This window comes from Sminthopsis crassicaudata, chromosome 2, assembly GCF_048593235.1.
Source record: "Sminthopsis crassicaudata isolate SCR6 chromosome 2, ASM4859323v1, whole genome shotgun sequence".
NCBI classification, from domain to species: Eukaryota; Metazoa; Chordata; class Mammalia; order Dasyuromorphia; family Dasyuridae; genus Sminthopsis; species Sminthopsis crassicaudata.
Window position 1 is genome coordinate 19,678,040 of NC_133618.1, and position 22,662 is coordinate 19,700,701.

General features: G+C 42.7%; 1 protein-coding gene across 1 annotated transcript in view; it reads right to left on the reverse strand.

The window, feature by feature from the left end:
- SLC4A5 (solute carrier family 4 member 5) overlaps positions 1-21,544 on the reverse strand; it is a 111,785-nt gene extending 90,241 nt beyond the window's left edge. Inside the window, exons 1-3 of the mRNA XM_074285473.1 lie at positions 21,277-21,544; positions 8,812-8,932; positions 5,887-6,081 (exon numbers count right to left, since the gene is read on the reverse strand). Of these exons, the coding sequence (XP_074141574.1) occupies positions 5,887-6,081; positions 8,812-8,890 (274 nt within the window). The 5' untranslated portion in view covers positions 8,891-8,932; positions 21,277-21,544. The remainder of the gene's footprint in view (positions 1-5,886; positions 6,082-8,811; positions 8,933-21,276) is intronic.
- Between the last annotated feature and the right edge of the window lie 1,118 nt (positions 21,545-22,662).

Here is a 22,662-nt window from a genome sequence, read left to right on the forward strand (position 1 = left end):
CAAATCAGGAAGACTTGGGTTCAAATTCTGACACAGGTACTTACTAGATAGGTGATCTTGGGCAAATCATTCATTTTCTCTGGGTGTCAGTTTCTTCAACTTTGAAAGGAAGGTATTGGGCTCACTGGCCAAGAAGGTCCTTTCTAGCTCTAAATCTGGGATCCTATGGGTTCAGATCGTTGTTCTGATACTGACTATGTGATCCTTAATTTTGGTGTCCTCGCTTTGCTGATTTATATTGTCTGTATTTTGTTTGTGTATAGATGTTTGCATTCTTTTATTTTTATTTTTTTTCAATTTATTTCATTTTATTTTGACTTTATGGAATAAAATGAGTATTTCCATAACAAAGTATAATAAAAAGATGTTTGCACACGAAACTGCAAACCTGTTATGTACAACTTGCTATCCTTTTAAAATATATAATATATATATATATATAAATATATATATTTTATATATAAATATATATATTTTATATATAAATATATATTTTTTATATATAAATATATATATATATATATATAAAATATATAATAAGGGGGCAGCTAGGTGACGCAGTGGATAGAGCACCAGCCCTGAATTCAGGAGGACCTGAGTTCGAATCTGGTCTCAAACACTTAACACTTCCTAGCAAGTCACTTAACCCCAGCCTTGGGGGGGAGGGGGAATATATATATAATAAAGTTATCATAGACATTTCTTTTTTCTTTTCTTCTTCTCTCCCTTCTTCCCCCAGAGATGACTACCATTAGAAACAAATGCACACACATACATATATAATTATTCTAAACATATTTCTATTTATCAATTCTTTCTCTGGATGCAGATAGCATCTTTCTGCATATTTGGCTTATTTATAGTTAATTTAGGTATTTATAATGGCCAAAATGACTTTGCTCAATTGTTCTTAAAACAATACTGTTGTTATTGGATACAGTGTTCTCTTGGTTCTGCTCATTTTGTTCTTTATTGTCCTTACAAGTCTTTCTATGTTAATCTAACATTATTGAGCTCATCATTTCTTCAAATGCTTTTTCTGCGCCTATTGAGATGATCATATGGTTTTTGTTAATTTGGTTATTAATGTGGCCAATTATACTAATAGTTGAATTGTACTAATTATACAATTATACTAATATTGAACCAGCCCAAGCTCATCATTTCTTAAAGCACAATAATATTCCACTGTAGTCATATACCACAATTTGTTCAGCCATTCCCCAGTTGATTGGCATCCCCACAATTTCTAGTTCTTTGCCACCACAAAGAAAAGAACTACAAACATTTTAGAACATATATATTCTTTTCCATTTTTTCTAATCATCTTTGGAAATAAATGTGGATCAAAAGGTAAAGATAGTTTAATGACTCTTTGGGAATAATTCCAGATCACTCTCCAAAATGGAGATGATAAATTAATGTTACAATTTTTCCACATTCCTTTCAACATTTGTCACTTTCCCTTTCAATCATTTTAGCCAGTTTGGTGAGTTGAACATAATTCTGAATGGAAAAAAAAGGATATTTTATGAACTGAAAGACCTTTAGGTATTTGTGACAAAAAAAGACCACAACTCAATGGAAAATTTGATATAAAAGATCCAAAAGAAATATAAGGAAACATTAAAGAGTAATTATAAGGCACTTATTAAGTTCAAACTGTTTACTTATTATATATGAAAATGTTATTAATATCCTTAAAGCTATCATCATTAGTAAAGCAATTTGAAAAAAATTGGGGTTAAGTTGTAATGGGGTGATTCTAAAACAAAATTAAGTAGGGAAAGATAAAAAGGAGTAATTATCTCATAAAATGGGGCATGAGAGGAAAAACTAACACAGAGGGAGCGAGTGGGAGTGGAGCATTGGTAACGTTAGAACCTTACTCCCATCTGGTAGATGGGAAGATGAAACAAGGTGCATATCTAGAGTGATGTAGATATTTTCTGAACTTGTAGATAGGGGAGAAAAACGGGGGGGAGAATAGCAGAGAGATTTTTAGGAGGGTGAATAGATTAAAATTTAGGAGGATGGGGTAGGAAGAAAGGGGGAGATTTTTGGAGGGATAAATATACATTAAGATTAGCAGGGTTGGGGAGCAAGAAGAGAAGGAAGGAACTTAGAGGAGTGAGTAAAATAAGCAATAGGAGGATAAGGGGAGAAGACAAGATCGCAGGGATAGGGTAAAAGGAGAGACTGAGAAGGAAAAAGGTGAGTAGAAATAAGATGGAGGGAAATTCCCAAATAGTAATTATAACTTGGAATGTGAATGAGATTGTCTCCCCTATTAGAGTGTGAGCTTCTGGAGAATAGGGACTTGGGTTGTTTTTGCCTTTTTTTAAAATTGATATTCCTAGCACTTAGCACAGTGCCTGGCACATAGTAGGTTCTTAATAAATCTTAGTTGACTGTTGATTGACCGAGTGCTTTCTTGACTTGACTTGAACCTGGGCAAATCCCCAGGACTCTAAAAAGGAGATGGCATCAGAACTCTACAGAGATGGCCTTCTAGATCTACATTATGAATCTAGAAATCTTTTATTCCTGATATTAAGCTGAAATCTGTCTCTTTGTAAGTGCTGTTTAGCAGATCAGACAGAGCAAATTTATTTTCTTCTCTCCAGGACAGACTTTCATATATTTATGGACACCAATCCTATTCCCCCTAAATCAGGAGTCCTTAACTTGTAGTCCACTGATTTCAGAAGATCTGTGGACTTGGATGGGAAAAATTAAATTTTAATTTTCACTTATTTTTAATTTTCTTTGTAATCTAATGCATTTTACCTTATGTGTTTAAAAACATTATTCTGAGAATAGGACATAATTGCCAAATGGACAGAAAAAAAGGGTAGGAATTCCTGCCCTGTCTTTTCTTCTTTAATCTGGTCATCTCCGGGGCAGGTAGGTGGTGCAGTGGATAGAGCACCAGCCTTGAATTCTGGAGGACCCGAGTTCAAATCTGATCTTAGACACTTAACACTTCCTAGCTGTGTGACCCTGGGCAAGTCACTTAACCCCAGCCTCCCCCCCAAAAAAAATCTGGTCATCTCCAATTCCTTCAATGGAAACTAGCAGGCTTGGATCTTCCCCCTGGTCTCTGCTGGAACTTCTTTACCTGCCCCTGAGCTTCCTACAAAAAGGCATTCACATGTGTTCTGAACATTCCCAGAGCTGTATTCTAAAGGGAAGGATCAAGATTCCCTTAGCAAAAGTCCCGGCTAAATGTTCCACTCGTCATTTAAGGCAAGAAAATCATAATCCCAAGCCATGAGTCCAGAATCAGTCCCTGGATCTCCAGATGAGCCAGACACAGTCAACGTCTCTGGAAATGTTTTAGTCTTTGAAGTCTTTGAAAGGGCATCATGACAGTCCAGACTTATTTTGTTTAGCTTCAGAAGACACAGATAGGAACAGTGGATAGAAAATTCAAGAGGCAGATTAGAGAAACTTACTAAGAATTTGAGGTGTCCAAAAACTGGAATGAACTGATTTCACGGGTAGTGAGCTCCCTGTCACTTGGGAGTCTTCAAGTAGAGAGTGGACAGTCAGAAATGTTGCAGTGGGGATTCTTACCGAGGATTAAAATGATTTCTGATGTCCCTTCAACCTCTGAGATGCTGTGACATTATATGTATTCTCCAAATACTGTATCGATCTAAATATAGGTCTCTGCAACTTTTGCTGCTATCCCCTTGAATCTGTGTGGGATCTCCCTTTATCAGTGTGGATTACACTTTTGGTAACTAACTTCAGTGGCTTTCATGAGTTCTATGTTTCTCATCTGCAGATGATTCCCAGGGGATCGACAGCTCTAGACTCAGGATCCCTGCCAAGCTGCGGCTTCATGTCGCCAACTCCTAATTGAATATTTCATACCAACATCCAAGAGATAGCCCACCCTTAGTATAGCCAAAACAGAGCTTAATATCTTTCCCCAAAACTTTTTTTCTTCTGAATTTTCCCATTGAGCACTATCTGTCCCATCCCCCAGGCTCATAGCTCGATGGTCAACCTTGACTCTTCATTCATACTTGCCAAGTTTTCCACCAGTTGCCTATAATGTTCGCACTAGCTCTCTGGAGGGCCTCAGGATCAGTCAGAGTCAGGATCAATCAAAGTCCTTGGTCTTTAGAGGGAGAAGTGAAGGAAGCAGCAAACTGCCAAAGATGAATCCTGGACTCTGGAGTCCAGAGTCTCCAGCCTCTCTCCTCCTCATCCTGCAGCCGATCTCTGATCTCTTCCTCCGCCCTCTAATCCTTGCCTATGATTACTGCACCACCACACATTCGGCAAACACCAATGGTGAGGAGAGCCATCACATTATCATCTCATCTAAATATATGCATATAGAACCATTATCTCACATTGAATATATAATTAGCCTTAAGTGCTCTGCAGTCTCAGATTCAAGTACACCTTTTCAGAGTTTCAGCTCTCTACAGTTGCCAAGTTTTCCTCATTCTACTTCTCGAGCCTCTCTCCTTTCTCAGGGTTCTTCTACCCTTCTCTCACTTCACCTGGCCCCCACCTTATCTCAGACCCTTCTCACCTCTCCCCTGTTCTACTGAAATTGTCTCCTGGTTGGAGTGCCTGCCTTAGGATTCTTCCTCCTCCAATCTGTCCTCCATAGTCCTCTTAGAACAAAGTCCTGACCATGTTATCAATCAAACACAAATTCCCCTGTTGGGCCTTTAAACCTCCCCATAGTAGTGCCCCACTATACTTTTCCAGGATTGGGGATTATTTCCTTGTATCTGTATCCTCAACACCTGACACTGTATCTAGTCTAGAGGAAGTGCTTGACAAATGCTCACTGGTGGACCAATTGGCCAAACTGTTCTGTTTGCTGTTTTTTGTACATAGAACAACACGTCTCCCAATTCTGTCTCGACATGTGATCGACATAGGACAAAAACATCACTTTTTTTTCTGGTTCTTATTAATGCACAGGAATATGTTTTTTTAAAATTTATCTATCTATCTATCTATCTATCTATCTATCTATCTATCTATCTATTTGTTTGTCTGTTTGCTTGTTTGCTTATTTATTTATTCATTCATTCATTTATTCATTCATTCATTTATCTATCTATCTATTTATTTATTTATTATACCTTTTTATTTACAAGACATTTGCATGGATAATTTTTCAACATTGACCCTTGCGAAACCTTCTGTTCCAACTTTCTCCCTTCTTCCCCCCACCCCCTCCCCTAGATGGCAGGTAGGCCCATACATGTTAAATATAGCATCACTCTTAATCTCAGCCTTTTAGAATCCCTCCTTCTACCCCTAACAAATCACCTAGTATTTATCATGCACATATTATTCATGTTGCTTTCCCAGTATAATGTAAGCTTCTTGAGAACAGGTATCGACTCAATTTACCTTTTGTCTCTAGTGCCCGGTACTGTGCTTCACATGAGGTAGTTACTTAATAAATGCTTGATGATTAATGTAGAAGTCCTATGAGTTTCTAGAATAACACATGCTAAGTGACTGGCCCAGAGTCACATAATTAGTGAGATTTAAAGGTAGAATTTGAACCCAGGGTGCCCTACTTCTCATCTAGCACTCAGCCCACTATGCCATATTGCTTCTGCAAAATAGGACAATATCAAAATAATCTGTAGGTTACTCTGTAAGCTTACAATATTTTTCATTTTAAATGAAGACGTTTCACCCATTTATCTCATCAGGGGTTATCTTTTCATTGCTATTGTCTTACTTAGAGCACCCTTCTAGATCACTCTTTGGTTTTGTTCAAGTCAGAATTGGGGAGAAGGTGCAATCAACATGGAGACCAATATGGTAACTCTCCCATCTCTAGAACCGGACGCTTCTGTGAAATACATTGCTTTGATTGATTGCCACACTTACGTATTTTGCTGATGTCGTCTATGCTGGTATTCTGGGAGATTGCCCTGGCTTCCTCTGCATCTGCTCGCCTTGGGGAGTACCCACAGGGTCTTCTGAAGTGCTTGGCTTTTTCCTGGCTAGGGGGGCCTCTTTTCTTGAGTATTTTTCTACAGTAGTTGCTGCGGACCGGCACCCCGATGTAGATGGAACGGTAGTCTGCGGTACACGGCCCAAAAGGGGAGAAAGTTAGTAAAAGTCTGGTTTTGGACTAGAAGCTACCTGACAGTAGGCACCTTTCATGCATTGTCTTTGTATGTCCAGTGCCTGGCACCTAATAAACACTTGCAGCTCGATGGAAGGATGGATGCTGCTTTAACAACCAATAGAACAGAGTGCTGAGAGGAGAAGCCTTGGAGGGAGCTCCATGGAGGCACTTTAGGAGTATGGTGGGTCATGTTTCAACATCCTCATCCTTTTCCCAAGCCCTGCCCACGTTGTTCTATGTCTACTTTCCCTTTTGACAAAGATCTTGCTTTTGTGGGTTCTCTGCCTTCAGAGCAATGTGGTTAATCTGCTTTGCGTGATCATCAACTGGAAGAATCAAACTGTTGATGTCTCTAAGAGGCAAGAGCACAGCTCTCTCACCAGGAGAAGTGCCCACCGTAAGCATGGCATCCACTTGCTCTTCTGACAGTAGAGCTGCAATGTATGACACTCTACCGTGTCAAGACTAAGGACAAATGACTGAATCGCTGCATTTCAGGGACCTCAGAGACCATTCCATTATCCATATCAGGGAACTCAGCATCACAAACTAAAAAGTGCTCAGTCAACCTCTTCTTGAAGGGATCCCCCTTCTCATTCCTCTCTTTCTTCCCTTCCTTCTGCCATGCTCAAAGACAGTCCTTCCCACTTATGTCAATAACGTGTTTCTTACGTCAAATCTAAATTTGCCTTTTTGTCCAAGTTTTGGGAAGGGGGGAGCTTTCTGAGCAGGGAGCTCAACATCACAAACTAAAAAGTGCTCAGTCAAGCTCTTCTTGAGGGGATCCCCCTTCTCATTCCCCTCTTCCTTCCCCTCCCTCTGCCATGCTCAAAGACAGTCCATCCCACTTATGTCAATATCATGTTTCTTATGTCAAATCTAAATTTGCCTTTTTTGTTCCATGTTTTGGGAAGGGATGAGCCAGAGAGTGTCCAAAAAGGATGGCGAAGGGCCTTGAGTTCATGACATGTGAGGAATGGTTGAAGCAATTGGGCATGTTTAGCTTGGAGGAGACCCAGAGGCTAGGGCAGCCCCCAAAATGATTTCCAAGTATTTGAAGAGTTGTCAAGTAATTGAGGGACTGGGCTTGTCTGCTTGACCTTACTGAACTTAATAGGGAGCAGCGGGTGGACATTTCAGGGAGGCAGACTTCAAACTTATGGAAACTCAACAAGCAGAGCTGTCCCAAAGTGAGAGAAGTTGTCTTTGGAGGTGACAGCTCCCCTTGAGTGGCAGTTCCCAGACAGGAGCTGACAGCCACTTCCTGGAGATGTTGGAGAAGGGATTGTTCTCTGCAGTGACCTTTGTGTTCCTTCTGATCTGCCGTTTTGTGCTTCCCATGAAAAGCATGTGATTGTGTGAGGAGGGCTTTTAATACGGTGGTTGTTTTAGGGGTGGCAAGCAAAGGATGGATGACAGACATCCCAAGGACCCAGATGTCTGCCTCTCCATCTATACAATGGGCACAGATCCATAATCTGGGATAATCAGTCATAAAGAAAACTTTAACATCTGCAATATCCTTTATCCACATTATCTCATCTAGACCTGGAAATGCCCTTATGGTGGTTGGTACTACAAGAACTATTTCCCTTTTGCAGATCAGAGGGGATCAGAGATAGGTAACGAACTACAGCCACACAGCTTGTTAAGTGTCAGAAATGGAGTTCGAAACCATATCTTCTCACTTTTCCCATCATGTTATGATGAGCAACAATAGCTAACATTTATATAAAAAGTACTCTGAGGTGGTGCAACTATTTTCTCATTTTATCCTCATTTTACAGTTGAGGAAACTGAGGCAGAGGCCAGGGGATTTGTCCAGGATCCCACAGCTGTCATGTTGTTAACCTGGAAAGCTCTACCACAGTTTGAGCACAAATAATCCATATGAACATTGGGGATGAAGATAGCTCTAATTTGCACATCTCACACGTCTTCTGAGCTAGTGCAACCCTACTGTGCCCATAGAACACGGCGCCATCTTAGCTTGTGGGCAGTGCTGCGCCAGTGACTTGCAATGTCTCACAATCAATATTAAAATTCTTTGGAGAGACCTTGTGAGTGTCCTTATTCTGCTTCTTCTGACCTCCATGTGAGCACCGGCCTTGTATGAGTTTTCTATAAAATAATCTTTTGGATCAATGTAATTTGGTGTTCCGATTATGGGAAGGCAGGATTTGAATTCAGGTCTTCCTGATTCCAGGTGCAGTGACTTTCTTCCCATCAAGGCACTGACTACTTCTACATTGGCTAAGACAGGAGAAAGATCATCTGGCTTTTTAGCTTTGTCCCACATCCAGTCTCTTTCCTACCTCATTCCTTGCACCTTAGGGCAGGAGCTCTTAATGTTTAACTTAGATTTGGGGGGCACATGCGGATTTGATGAGGATAAAAATGCTTTTTTTATTTCAGTAGAATTGTGATCAATGTATTTTATTCGTTCTATGAGTGCCTGAGAACAGGGCTGCCATTTCTCCTTCTTTGCATCTCTAGCCCTCTATACAGTAATAACGAGGAGAGAAGGAATACCACCCCTGTCTCCTGACCCCAAATCCTTGCTCTTTTCTTTCTATCTCCAGGTCCCTTCAGAGATGCTCTGTCCAGAGGTACATGTCCCGGGGTCCCTCGGGGGCCAAGAGAAGATTTACAGTCTCCTCACCTTCCTGAACAGATCTTACCTTCTTGTTTCTCACTCCTCCCTCTGGAGTCAGTGTTTTTTCTCTTGTCCATCCCAACCTCTTCCTCTTTTTCCATCATATCTGGAAATTGGGAAAGCTGGGTGGACTCTGAGGCACAACGCTGGTGGAATAAAAGAGAGAAAAGAACGGAAAATAGAATGAGTAAATACTGGAGCCCCTCAGCCTCAGCAATAGGAATATTTAAAAATGTAGTACAGGTGTATCCCATTTCATGAAGTAAATGGTTGTGGGGGATCCTAAATGTAGAACTGGAATCTATTCTCAGAATCTAGCGAATACAACCGCTTTATTTTGTAGATGAGAATTCTGAGGCTCAGAGGAAGTTAAGGGAACCATCCAGGATGAGCCAGATAGGAAGTCAGAAGCAGGATGTGAATCTAGGTTCCATGATTCCAAAGCCAGGCTCTAACCACTCTACCACATTTCCTCCAAATTCTACAAAAAGCAATCAACTGGACATAGAGTCTATGCGAGGGAATGAAAGGTGTTCTCAGAGGGAAGGCCGTCTTGCTTGGTTTCTGTCCCCCACAGCTCTCTGGGCCCAGAGCTCAGCAGCTGTACTCTTGGCACTCTGGTTTGGGTCTGAACAGGGCTGTGGAGGCTTCTGGGAAGCCCACACATGAGTTCTCGAATGACTTCACCTATAGTGTCTGTCCTTCACACTCCATCTGCTCGTTCAGGCCGGATCATAACTCATGATGGCAGGAAATCGATGCTTTGCCAAGGTCACCCCGGGGGAGGTTGGGGAGAAGGGGGCTCGGGAGCAGCTCAAAGAATTTAGTGAATGGCCTTAACCCATTCCTACTGACAGCAGGAAGGGGGAGAATGATATTAATTTGCACTTTATTAGCCTTGACCCCATCATCCTTGGATTGTTCGGGCCGTATCTAGCCTACAGTTTCTCTTCCCCTTGACTTCATTCTGAGAGCTTCTGCTGAATTAATAGCGATAATAACAAGAGAATTCAAGCCAATGCACCATTTCCCTCTTAACCAGACCTGTGAGATGGGTAATGTTTTTATCGTTCTCATTTACAGTTGAAGAAACAAACTCGAAAGAGATTGATGCGATTGGATCAAAAGTTTCACAGCAAAACAAGGATTCGAACTCAGATCCTCTTAATCCAAACCCAGTGCTCTTGTTCTGACATCATGGTGTCAGAGGGAGGGATAGACTACACCCCAATGCACACGAGGGTGTCCATTCTCCTCATTAGACTATTAACTCTCATAGTCTGTGGGTGTAGACAGAATATTGCAAAAAGTAGGTGTTTTAATAAATATATGTTTAAACACCAGAGGGCGCTGCTATTCCCAATCTGTTCCATTCCCTGTAAGAATCAGGTCCTGGGATATTTCAGGCTTCTGGTGGTTACCTGAGTTATGGGGTCCACCCTGGGAAGGACCCATTTCTCTGTGGTCCCTGGGAAGTAGAGCTTCTTCCTTCAACTGGGTAGCCAGGCTCATATCTAAATCTAAGGGCTGTGCGAAGATTTATCCAATCCCAATCCTTCTGGCGCTCATGACTTTAATCCAAAACTGGGGTCCAATTTATCAGGTTTGACATATTTACGGCCTCTCTCTCATGAATGAGTGAATGAATGAATGAATGAATGAAGTAATCACTAAGCACTAGCTATGTGCTAAGCACAGCAGATATAAATAGAAAAATCCCACGGGGAATCCCACGGTGCCCCTTGCCTGGGTCAGCTATAATTTTATTCACCTCCATCAAGTGAGAACACAGAGAGAATGTGATAAAAGCCAGTCAGCTGAGTGCCCAAGTAAAGATGCTCAACGGCATAAACTTTTATCCAAAGCCATAAAAATAACCACAAAACTGAAAAAAATATGACCTTGTGTTGGACCTGGAGGCAGAAAATCCTGAATTCAAATCTAGCCTCCGACAATAGCAGGATGACTCTGTGCAAGTCATTTTACCTCTCTATGCCTCATTTGTAAAATGGAAATCACCCTTACCTCCTAATGTTAATGTAAAGATTAAATGTGATAATATTGGTGAACACTTTGTAAACTTTCAAGCACTTTATAAATACTAGGTATTATTGCTACTGTTGTTATTATAAGCTATTATCTTACCCACAAGACCAGTTTCACCCAGACTCTGCCTACTCATGACCAGCCTCTATAGTCTTGCTCTGACCCCAAGAGCTTCAGAAAAAAACAAGTTTTAGCGGCCTCTGCTCAGTCTCCTGCCTCCTTCTGGCCTCCTACCTAGCCAATATCATAAGGGAGAGCTAGAGCCTCTCTCATCCAAAGGCTTTCATTCTTTCTGCCTCTGTCTTTGTACTGGAACACAGCCCTGGAGAGCCACAGGTTGAAGGAACCGGAGCAGGACCTTACAGGCTACTGATTCTAATTTCTTCTTATTTTTTTACAGATGAGGAAACGAAGGCACAGAGAGATTGCAAAATTTGCTCAGGATCAGAAAGCAAGAAAGCAGTGGAATTTCAACCTGGGTTTTGCTGACTCCAGCTCTGGTGCTGTGTCCAACATGTCAAGCTCCCCTCCTCTGCCTTCTGCCTGTGCTCCTCTGCCTCTTTCCTCCCCTCAGCCGAATGTTGTACATGGAGAGAAGGACCTTCATAGCCTAGATTCAACATATCTTTCCCACTTCTGTCCCTTATATCACATCCCCTCTCATGTATGGGGACCCAGCCTTGTTGGCCTTATTGCTGTTCCTCAAACATGACATTCAGTGATAGTTAAGTCTTTTCTTTCTTTCTTTCCTTTCTTTCCTTTCTTTCTTTCTTTCTTTCTTTCTTTCTTTCTTTCTTTCTTTCTTTCTTTCTTTCTTTCTTTCTTTCTTTCTTTCTTTCTTTCTTTCTTTCTTTCTTTCTTTCCTTTCTTTCCTTTCTTTCTTTCTTTCTTTCTTTCTTTCTTTCTTTCTTTCTTTCTTTCTTTCTTTCTTTCTTTCTTTCTTTCTTTCTTTCTTTCTTTCTTTCTTTCTTTCTTTCTTTCTTTCTTTCTTTCTTTCTTTCTTTCTTTCTTTCTTTCTTTCTTTCTTTCTTTCTTTCTCTCTCTCTTTCTCTCTCTCCCTCTCCCTTTCTCTCTTTCTTTTTTCTTTCTTTCTCATTCTTTCTTCCTCCCTTTTCCTTCCTTCCTTCCTTCCTTCCTTCCTTCCTTCCTTCCTTCCTTCCTTCCTTCCTTCCTTCCTTCCTTCCTTCCTTCCTTCCTTCCTTCCTTCCTTCCTTCCTTCCTTCCTTCCTTCCTTCCTTCCTTCCTTCCTTCTTTCCTTCCTTCCCAGAGCTCGCCCTCAGCCCTGAGCAGAGTGATGGGGGTGTTGGGGGGATGTCTCAGAATCCTTGCTGCCCCAGAGCAGCTGTTAAGCGACCCCCTACCCCGGGTACAATTCCTGTTTTCCTCTCTGACAGTAACAGGGCGCTCCTGTTCAGGACTCTACAGTTTGCAAGAGCAATGATCAAACGATCTCGTTTAAGCTTTCTAAGACTCCCGGGTGCTGTTATCGTCCCCATTTTTACAGATGTGGAAACCAAGATCAGGAGATGCAGTGTTTATTGGAGGTCTCGCAGCTCCCAAACATCAGTGGGATTCAAATCCAGCTCCTTCCTTCCAAGTCCGGGGCACTTCCCCCAAACTATTGGAGGCGATTTATATTTTTCTGGGGGGGAGTGGGGGGCAATGAAGTGGAGCTTGGAACGCTCCGCATGGGCTCGTGAGGATTCACGTGGGATGGACCCCACAGCCACCAGGCACAACCTACGTGAAATCATGGTAAGACCTGAACATTGGAGCCTGGGGTGGGAAATCCCGGGGAGAGGACCCATGGAGAGGTGGAGAACCAAAGCGGCCCCTCCCTTAGCTAGTCTGTCCCTGCTCTCAGAAAGATGCTCAGGACCTGGTATTCCCTAGTTTGGGAGAGAAAGGCTCGGAGTTTAAAGCGAGGCTGTGAGGTTGCCAAGGCAACAGTAGCTATTAGTGACGTGGGCCGCAGGAAGGACTTTGGAGGACACAGCCTGGGGGACACTATCACTTGGAAATTTTCCCACATCAATGGGCTTCAGAACCATGCTCTTTTACAGAGCTCCCAAAGGCCCAGGAAGCCAGTCCTAGCAGTGACCCGCCCAGGCACAGGCTGCCCTTCTGTGATCTTTCCCGTTTAACAAAGGAGATGCTGGGGATGGCGGAAGATTTGCCCACAATCCCCTGCTGGGAATGGGACAGCAGGGCTTTGGACATAGCCTCTCGAAGTCTGATCCCGGCTTTGTGATCAGATCCCTTCAGGAGCCAGACCCAGACGGGACACTGAGTCCCATTTAGCCACCTTTGAGGAAGGATGCTCATAAGATGGGGGGTGGCCAGAGAAGGACAGCCATTGAGGTCAGGGCTTTGAGTCCCTGTTAAATGAGGACTGAGTGAAGGAGCTGGGAGTATTTAGCCTGGAGAAGACTCGGGAGACATGGAAGATACATTTAGGTGCTTAGAGATTTGGGGAGAAAGAGAAATTCAAATGGTTCTGCTTGGTCCCAGGAAGCAGAACTGGGACCAAAGAGCAGGAGCTGAAAGGAGGCAGATTTAGGTTCGATCTCAGGAAAAAGTTCCCAAAAGTCAGAGTGTCCAAAGAGAAGTGGGGGTGGGAACCTGGGGAAGAGACAGCTCAGGGCCTCTGTGCTGTACTTGGGGCCAGTAAGACCTGGAATCAAATCCTTTCTCAAACACTTGTTGGCTGTGTGATCCTGAGCAAGTCACTCAACTCTTGTGTTTTGTTTTTTTTTTGTTTTTGTTTTTTTGTTTTTTGTTGTTTTTTTTAATGAGGCTGGTGTTAAATGACTTGCCCAGGGTCAACACTCAATTCTTGTTATCTGTAAAATGGGGACAATAAAGTGCCTATCTCGCAGGGTTTTTGTGAGCATCAACTGAAATGGCTCACAGGCAATACTTAGCAATCCTGAAGCACTACATCAATACTAGCTATGATTGTATCTTAATTACACATTTGTGGGAGCTCCGTCTCCTCCCGGAACTTCAGGAATAGTCTGGATGAGCCCAGAGAGGGATGTGGTGAGTGGAAGACGCTTTTTCAGGTGCTACTTAGCCCGGATGACAAGTGAGTTCCCTGGGATTTTACAAGTCTGTAGTCCAAGAGCCACATTCCTCGGGACCTTACATGGAAAGGAGTGATCTGTGAAACTCCTTCTTCCCCACCCCCATTGGGAACCACTTCATATTTTAGATCAGATGATTATTATCAGCATTCATGGTTGGCAAAGCACATCACAAATATTATTTCATTTTATCACTTCAACCACCTCGGAAAGTAGATATTATTATTATTCCCATTTTACAGATGAGGAAATTGAGGCAGCCCATTAAATGACTTGGCCAATCACACTTTTAAGCAGTTTTGAGAGCAGGTTTAGAATCTGGTCTTTCTGACTTCAGGTCTCATGCTCTAACCACTGAGCAACCAAGCTGCCTCTTAGCAGAGGAGATGTGATGTATTTTTATACACACACACACACACACACACACACACACACACACGTTATTTTGGAAGCCTTATGAGAGAAGACACAATAGACAAAGTATGCAGATTTCTCCTCCATGTGACAGCCCTTCGATAGTTGAATCCCCCCATCCCTTCAAGCCTTTCTTCTCTGGACAAAACACTTCTAGGGTTCCCAAGAGGACACTCATGTGCTATGCATTTGTTCTTCTTTGTCCCGATTGGCTTCCTGTGGTCCCTAGGACATCAGTGTTCTTCCTAAAAGATGGTCCCAGAACTGGACACTCCAGGGGAGGAGTGTTTGGGGGAACAGCCTTGGGGGATTCTTCTGCTCTGGGCCACACTCTTGGCTGGGGTACATCTCACCATTCAAAGCGTCTAAAGCGGCCAACGGCCCATGTATGCCCGTGGCCTCCCATGCCAATTGTTTGCCCTTTGTTGACCTCAAACCTTACCAACAACCCCAAAGGGGTTATCCTTTCAGCCCAGACATTCTGGATTCTAAGGCAGTTCTTACCCCCACAAAGTGACAGCACCCTATCAAAGTCAATGCTTGTTGACTAATAGACTGACTCTCACAGACCTGGAGAGGTCAGTGGGTAGATTTAAGAGTAAGGAGGAGGGGCAGCTAGGATAGAGCACCAGCGTTGAATTTAGGAGGACCTGAGTTCAAATCTGGTCTCAGACACTTAACACTTCCTAGCTGTGTGACCCTGGGCAAGTCACTTAACCCCAGCCTCAGGAAAAAAAAAAAAGTAAGGGGGAGCTCCATCTTCTCATCCAAATTGGGGGTCCATCAATTTACCCTTAAACCCACCCACTGAGTCCTCTAGGATTCTGACAAAAACAGAACTGGTGTGAGTCAGTCAACAAGTATTAACTTGGTATGATAGCTGGTATTTCTCTTGTCTTCGTTCAGCGTTCTAACTGGTAATCTTTGATGAGGAGGCTATTTTCTTCAAATATTAAAACAACAACAAAAACCAAATCTACTATTCTGAGAAGGGATCTACTGATTTCACCAGACAGTCAAAGTGGGTCAATGGCCAACAAAAAAGTTTAAAATCCCTGATCTTTTCCCTCCTGTACTACACACACACACACACACACACACACACACACACACACACACACACACATACACACACACACACACATACACACACACTCACACACACACATACACACACATACACACACACACACACATACACACATACACACACACACACACTCCTTTTTCTTCTTTTTTTTAATTGATGGGTGATGTGAAATAGCAGAAAGACAGCCCTCGAGTGAGCAGTTTTTAGATTGAAATTCTTCCTCGGACATATCCTGACACATTTCTGGTGTCCCACTCCATGGATCAGCAACTCTGGAGAGAGATTCCATTGCAGAAAAGGTACTGATTTGCAGAGAGAATTTTCTGACTATACCAATGAAATCACAGGTCTGCATTGATTAATGGAAGTATATATACACATATGTTTGTTTGTATATATGTAAACCCACTATATATGTACACATACCCATACATATCCTACCATGCTCAGTTTCTCTTAATTTAGCTCCTCTTTTGGCATTCTATATTCCCCATCAGTGAAGAACGCCACAGAGAACGGTTGCCTGCACACTCCACTTTCCGCACTCAGAGGTCACCCCCTCTCCCCCTAAAGTGTGTTTCCTCATCAGCTCCCCTGGATGGGATTGATCGTCGCCGAGCTCAACTGCTGGCCAGCGTCCTTTCCCTTTATGTAACTGTGTCATCCTGTGTGCGTTCTCCTCACCCTGATGGAGTTTACCTTGTGCACCTGTCTTCCGCAATGACTTCTACGTTTTCCAGAGGAAGAAACCGGGATTCCGGAAGGTTAAATGGATCGTGTGTGAAATGAGGGAGTTGGACCGGAGGACTTGGGAAGACTATTCCTCCTCTAGATCTAGGATTCTCTGATGGGTTGTGTAAGGTCAGACGGGTCATAGGTGGCCCACATCAACCAGAGTTGTTTGACTGCCGAGAGACAGAAACAGAGGGAGAGAGAAGGAGACACAGAGACAGACAGAGACAGAGACACACATAGAGAGATAGACAAAGAGATTCAGAGAAACACAGAAAGAGGGAAGGAGGGGGAGACATATAGAGACATAAAGACAGAAACACAGAGACATAAAGAGACAGACAGAGACAGAAAAACACAAAGAGAGGGAAGGAGGAGATATACAGAGAGACTTAACAAGAGAGAGGCAGAGACACACAAAGAGATAGAGACAGACAGAGACAAAGAAAGAAAGGAATGAAGAGAGGGAAGGAGGGGGAGACATATAGAGACATAAAGACAGAAACATAGAGACATAAAGAGACAGACAGAGAGAGAGACAGAAAAACAGAAAGAGAGGGAAGGAGGAGATATACAGAGAGACTTAACAAGAGAGAGGCAGAGACACACAAAGAGATAGAGACAGAGACACATACAGATAGAGACAGACAGAGACAAAGAAAAAAGAATGAAGAGAGGGAAGGAGGGGGAGACATATAGAGACATAAAGACAGAAACATAGAGACATAAAGAGACAGACAGACAGAGAGAGACAGAAAAACAGAAAGAGAGGGAAGGAGGAGACATACATAGAGACTTAAGAGAGAGGCAGAGACACACATACAGATAGAGACAGACAGAGACAAAGAAAGACAAAGAAATGAAGAGAGGGAAGGAGGGGGAGACATATAGAGACATAAAGACAGAAACACAGAGACATAAAGAGACAGACAGAGAGAGAGACAGAAAAACACAAAGAGAGGGAAGGAGGAGACATACAGAGAGACTTAACAAGAGAGAGGCAGAGACACACAAAGAGATAGAGACAGAGACACATACAGATAGAGACAGAGACAAAGAAAGACAAAGGAATGAAGAGAGGGAAGGAAGGGGAGACATATAGAGACATAAAGACAGAAACACAGAGACATAAAGAGACAGACAGAGACAGAAAAACACAAAGAGAGGAAAGGAGGAGATAGAGAGACTTAACAAGAGAGAGGCAGAGACACACAGAGATAGAGACAGACAGAGACAAAGAAAGACAAAGAAATGAAGAGAGGGAAGGAGGGGAAGACATATACAGAGAGAGGCAGAATCATACATAGAGAGATAAAGAGACAGACAAAGAAACACTGAGAGGGAAGGAAGGGGACATATATAGACATATACAGAGAGACAGAGACACACACAGAGAGATAGAAGAGAAACACAGAAAGAGGGAAGGAGGAGGAGACACAGAAACTTAACAGAGAGAGACACACACAGAGATAGAGACAAAGAAATGCAGAAAGCGAGGGAAGGAGGGGGAGACACACATAAGGACACACAGAGAGAGACAGAGAAACAAAGACACAGAGACAGAGACAGAGACAGAAACAGAAGCTACTAAGAGTTCTATGTGGTAATAATTTCCCCTGAAACTTACCGTCCTCCTCCCTCTCTCCCTCCTCCAGTCTTCTTTGTTATTCCTAGCCTAATTCAGATAGAACGAATGCTGGAGACAACAGATAGCTGTGATTTGGAATCTATTTTAATATAGTACAAATGTATAAATTGGAGCAAATAGGTTTGGTCTACTTTTAGTGTCGGCCAATTATTTAATTTTGCATGTTTCTTCAAAAAAGTTACAGCTGAGATTATTAAAATTATTGGCTCTCCAACCCTTCAAAAGTTGTTGGCTTTTCTATGTCCCATTTTAATAGTGGATAAACAGATGGGAATGAGACCTGAATTCAAATCCTGCCTTGGTTACTTATTAGCTGTGTGACCCTAGTTAAGTCACTTTACCAATCCTAGAACAAGTCCTTTGACTGTGGGCATTTTTTTTTTTTTTGGGGATCATCTTCCCTGCCCGAATGCTCTTCTTGCTCAATTGTGCCTACAGCCTTCTCTGTGGCTTCTATCAAGGCCCAGCTAAATTCTCTCCCCCACCCTGCCCCATCTATAGAAAGCCTTTTCCAATCCCTTTTAATTCTAGTGCTTTCTCTCTTGTAATTACTTTCTATTTATCCTGTCCTCAGTTTTTATGTATATATTTGCTTGCTCGCTGTCTTTCCCATTAGGTTTGAGCACCTCGGGGGCAGGGACTGGTTTTTGTCCTTCTTTGAATCTTTAGTACACAATAGGCACCTAATAAATGCTTATAGACTAGCTTCTCTCAGTCTCAGTTTCCTCATCCCTAAAATGGCAATAAAAATAGCGTTTACCTTCTAGAGGTATTTGGAAGTTAAAATGATACAATATGGGGGCAGCCAGGTGGTGCAGTGGATAGAGCACCAGCCTTGAATTCAGGAGGACCCGAGTTGGTCTCAGACACTTAACACTTCCTGGCTGTGTGACCTTGGGCAAGTCACTTAACCCCAGCCTCAGGAGAAAAAAAAATGATACAATATTTGTAAAGTGCTTTGTAAACCATAAAGCATTAAGACCATTGTCCATCATCATCATCATCATCATCGTCATCATCGTCATCACCATCATCATCACGGCTGCAAAGGGGATTCCCCTCATGTGGGAACACTCTGAGAACATTTGGGACCCTCATCTCACTTTCAAAGGGACATTGGCTATTTCACACTCCTTTCCCCGTAAGCACTTCAAAGGAGCAAGTTATCACAACATCTGCATTAGGTTGTCCTCAGGGGCAAAACCTTCCAGCTCTGGAAGGAAACCTCAGCCTACAGGGGCCGTGGGCTGTCCCATTCCTCACCTGCCTCCTTCCATTCCCATTTGGTCTTTTTTATTAGCCAACTGATTTCAAAGTGAGCATGGAATTGGGGTTCCATCTCCTACCTCCAAGCCTTTGAAGCCCCTGCCTGGAATGCCCTCCCTCCTCAGTTCAAGCTTCTCAGAATCTTTATCTTCAAAAACTCAGCTGAAGCTGCGCCACTCCCTTCTTCCTCTCCCAGAATCCTCCCTTCTCTCTCCCGCCAAGCAGTAACTTCACGCTCGGTTGCTTCTCCCTCCTCAACATGTCTATTTACTTATCTGTAAATGTTGTCCTTGAAGGCTGTTCAAGGGACTGTTTGGTTTTTTTTCTCTCTGTGTCCTTGGTATCTAGCAAAGGACCCTATATACAATGGGCTCATAATGAATGCTTGATGAGTCAGCTAGCATTTATTAAGTGCTTACCATATACTAAGCACTGAACCAAGCATTGGGGAATACAACAAAAAGCAAACACTTGATTTCTCTTTTCTGGGGAGTGTATGGGCGAATGGGGAGGGACACCATATCCCCCAGAATTACAAAGGCACCAATCAGATATAGCCCTGGCTGCCAGATCTCTCCAACTTGCCAGCCTAAAAGATCGCCCCACAGACCAGCCCAGAAAGGGGGATGCATCTGGGAATTCTATGGAAGATAATCGAGCAACTTCAGATTGAAGACTCGGAGAAGAAAAAGACAAAAGGGAATTCAATCCAATAAATGGTTCCCCTCAAATAGTCCTTCATGCAGGTAGTGCCTAATTTTTTCTTTTTTCTTTCTCCCTTTTTTAAATAAAGAAGCTATATTATTTCTTTTTTTCTTTTTTTTTTCCCCCCTGAGGCTGGGGTTAAGTGACTTGCCCAGGGTCATACAGCTAGGAAGTGTTAAGTGTCTGAGACCAAATTTGAACTTGGGTCCTCCTGAATTCAAGGCTGATGCTCTATCCACTGCACCACCTAGCTGCCCCCAATTTTTTCTTTCTACTTTACAATCAGGGTTCATTCATTTAGTGCCTGATGTGTGCAGAAAATGGGACACACTTGCCCTCAGGAGGCCAGGAGAGGAGTGTAGAGTGCCAACCTTGGAGACAGAAAAGCCTGAGTTCAGACATTTACTAGCTCTGTGACTCTGAATAAATCACCCAGAATTTCTGAACCTCAGTTTCCTCATCCACAAAATGGGGATAACAATATCACCTACCTCCAGGATTGTTGTGAATATCAAATGAGATAATAATCTGTCAAGAAGTACCTTGCAAACTTTAAAGTCTTTGAGAATGTGAAATGCAGAAAAATCAAAATCAAGGAATCTTTCATTAAGAGGGAGAGATAATACTATCCTTGCAGTCTCCTTTCCCTCTCCCTCTTCTATTCCGAAATAGAACTTTTATAATATATTATCATTATATAATAGTTGAAAAAGACCTTAGAACATAGGATGTCAAAGTTGGGAGGAACATTAGGACATAGAACATGGAACTTCAGTGTTGGGAGAACCTTAATACATAGAAGTTAACATGTCAGAGCTGGAAGGGCAATCAAAGGGAGAATTGGGCATGCCAGAGCTGGAAGGGCAATCAGGGGGAGAATTGGTGGCTCGGTGACCAGACTAATGGCGTCAGGAAGACCTGAGCATGAATATTGCCCTGGTAAGTCATTCCATCTCTCTGAATTTCAGTTTCCTCAACTCTAAGATGAAGATATGGAATACCCATATTCCAGAAATATTTTGAGAACCAGCTGTAATACTATTTGAAAAGCACTTTGCCAACCCTTAATCTCATATATAAATGTCACTGTCATTATATGTAGTGACAATTATTAATTTTTATGGCTCTCATTGGGGATACTATCAAGTTAGACAACATGTTGCAAAGGGACACTTACAGAGGAAATATTTACCCAATGTACCCAGCTGGCAGTAGTGCCCAGAGCAGGTACTTCTACTGACTTGGGGTCAGAAGGGGGAGAAGTGATAAAAAAAACCCCTAAATCTCCTGCCCCCCATTAGGCTCTTGGAACCACTACAGGACTTCCAGAGGCATTTAGGTCTGCTATCCAAGGAGCCAAGGCTTCCTTCCAGCTAGCCCCTGGTCTGTTAGAGAGCCCAGCTACTGGGCTGCCAAAGCAGAACCCATCCCCTGGCCTCTCTGATCCCAGCCCAGCCTGCTTGCCTGGGTATTCGTGGCCAGCATCCCAGCCTGGGTACTTACCTCCAACTTCTCGGGGTTGTAGAACAGAGATGGAGAGCAGTAGGTTTCCAGGGGAGATACCCCAAAGCCTTTGCGGTGTCCCCACTTAGGACAAAGTCAGTGGCTGTGCGGTGTCCAGTCGTGACTGCCTTGGGGGGAGAGGAGATGGATGTAGGGAGTTCAGCTTCAGAGTCTGCTGTGATTGGGTGGTCAGGGGAGGATGGGGAAGGGGGAGGAGGAGGAGGAGAAAGAGAAGAGGAGAAAGGGAAGCTCCAGCCTGGGAGGTAGGAGGCAGTTTGCTCTCAGAGGGAGGGGAGGAGGGAAGTCCAGTGGACCACAATGCATCTGTGGGACAAAGCCAAGTATCTCAGCTATGGCAGCTTCTTCAAGGCTGACATTGGGTGGCTCTTAGAACTGCTGCCTTGTTTTGTAAAATGGTCTTCCTTTCATACTTGGTCTAGGTTCCCCTACCCCTAGTCCATAACATGGCTGTTCCTGAGCGTCTCTACCTCAGATTAGAGAGACAATGCTTTTTGGTTCTGGGGTCCAGAAGAGTGAGAACCAAGATAATAAATGCCTCTTTAGCTGTGAGATGCTAGGCCAAGTCCCTAATACCTCTCGGCTTTAGGTTTCTGTATCTAGAAAAGGGGAAGATAATATTTGTATACCCTACATCATATTGGGGGTGAGGATGAGGGTTGGGAGGGTAGGGAGGAGTTAAGTACTTTGTTCCAGTCAAACTGGCCTTCAAGCTGCTCTCTGTTTAGCACCCCAACTTCTGCCCATGTACCATCTCATTCCTGGCACTCCAGGTATGGAACACATTTTCTCCCCACTGCACTGTGGACTCCTCAGTGACCTTCAGAGTTTTGGAGATCTTCCTTATCAGTCCTCTGATTTGTTATCATTTTCTCCCCATTGAAAGGATTTTGTTTTACTTTGTATTTACTTATGTTTAACATTTTGTATTCCCCTGACTGAAAGATCAGTTTATTCATTTATTTCTCTCTCTCATTCTCTATATTTCTATCTCTTCCTATATTTATTTCTATCAATCCATCCATCTATAATCTATATTTCTATACATTTTTATATCTATGTATCTGTGCCTATGTATGCATCTATGTTTAAACGAATCTTTACATTTGTCTCTCTCTCTCTCTCTCTCTCTCTCTCTCTCTCTCTCTCTCTCTCTCTCCATCTATCCATCTATCCATCCATCTATAATCTATATATTTTTGTATCTATGTGATTTGTGCTTATGTGTGCATCTATGTTTAAATGAATCTTTGCATTTATGTGTCTATATCCATCTATCTATCTTAACCCATTCAGCCATCCATCTATATTCTATATTTCTATAATTTTGTATCTATGTATCTGTGCCTATGTTTAAATGAATCTTTG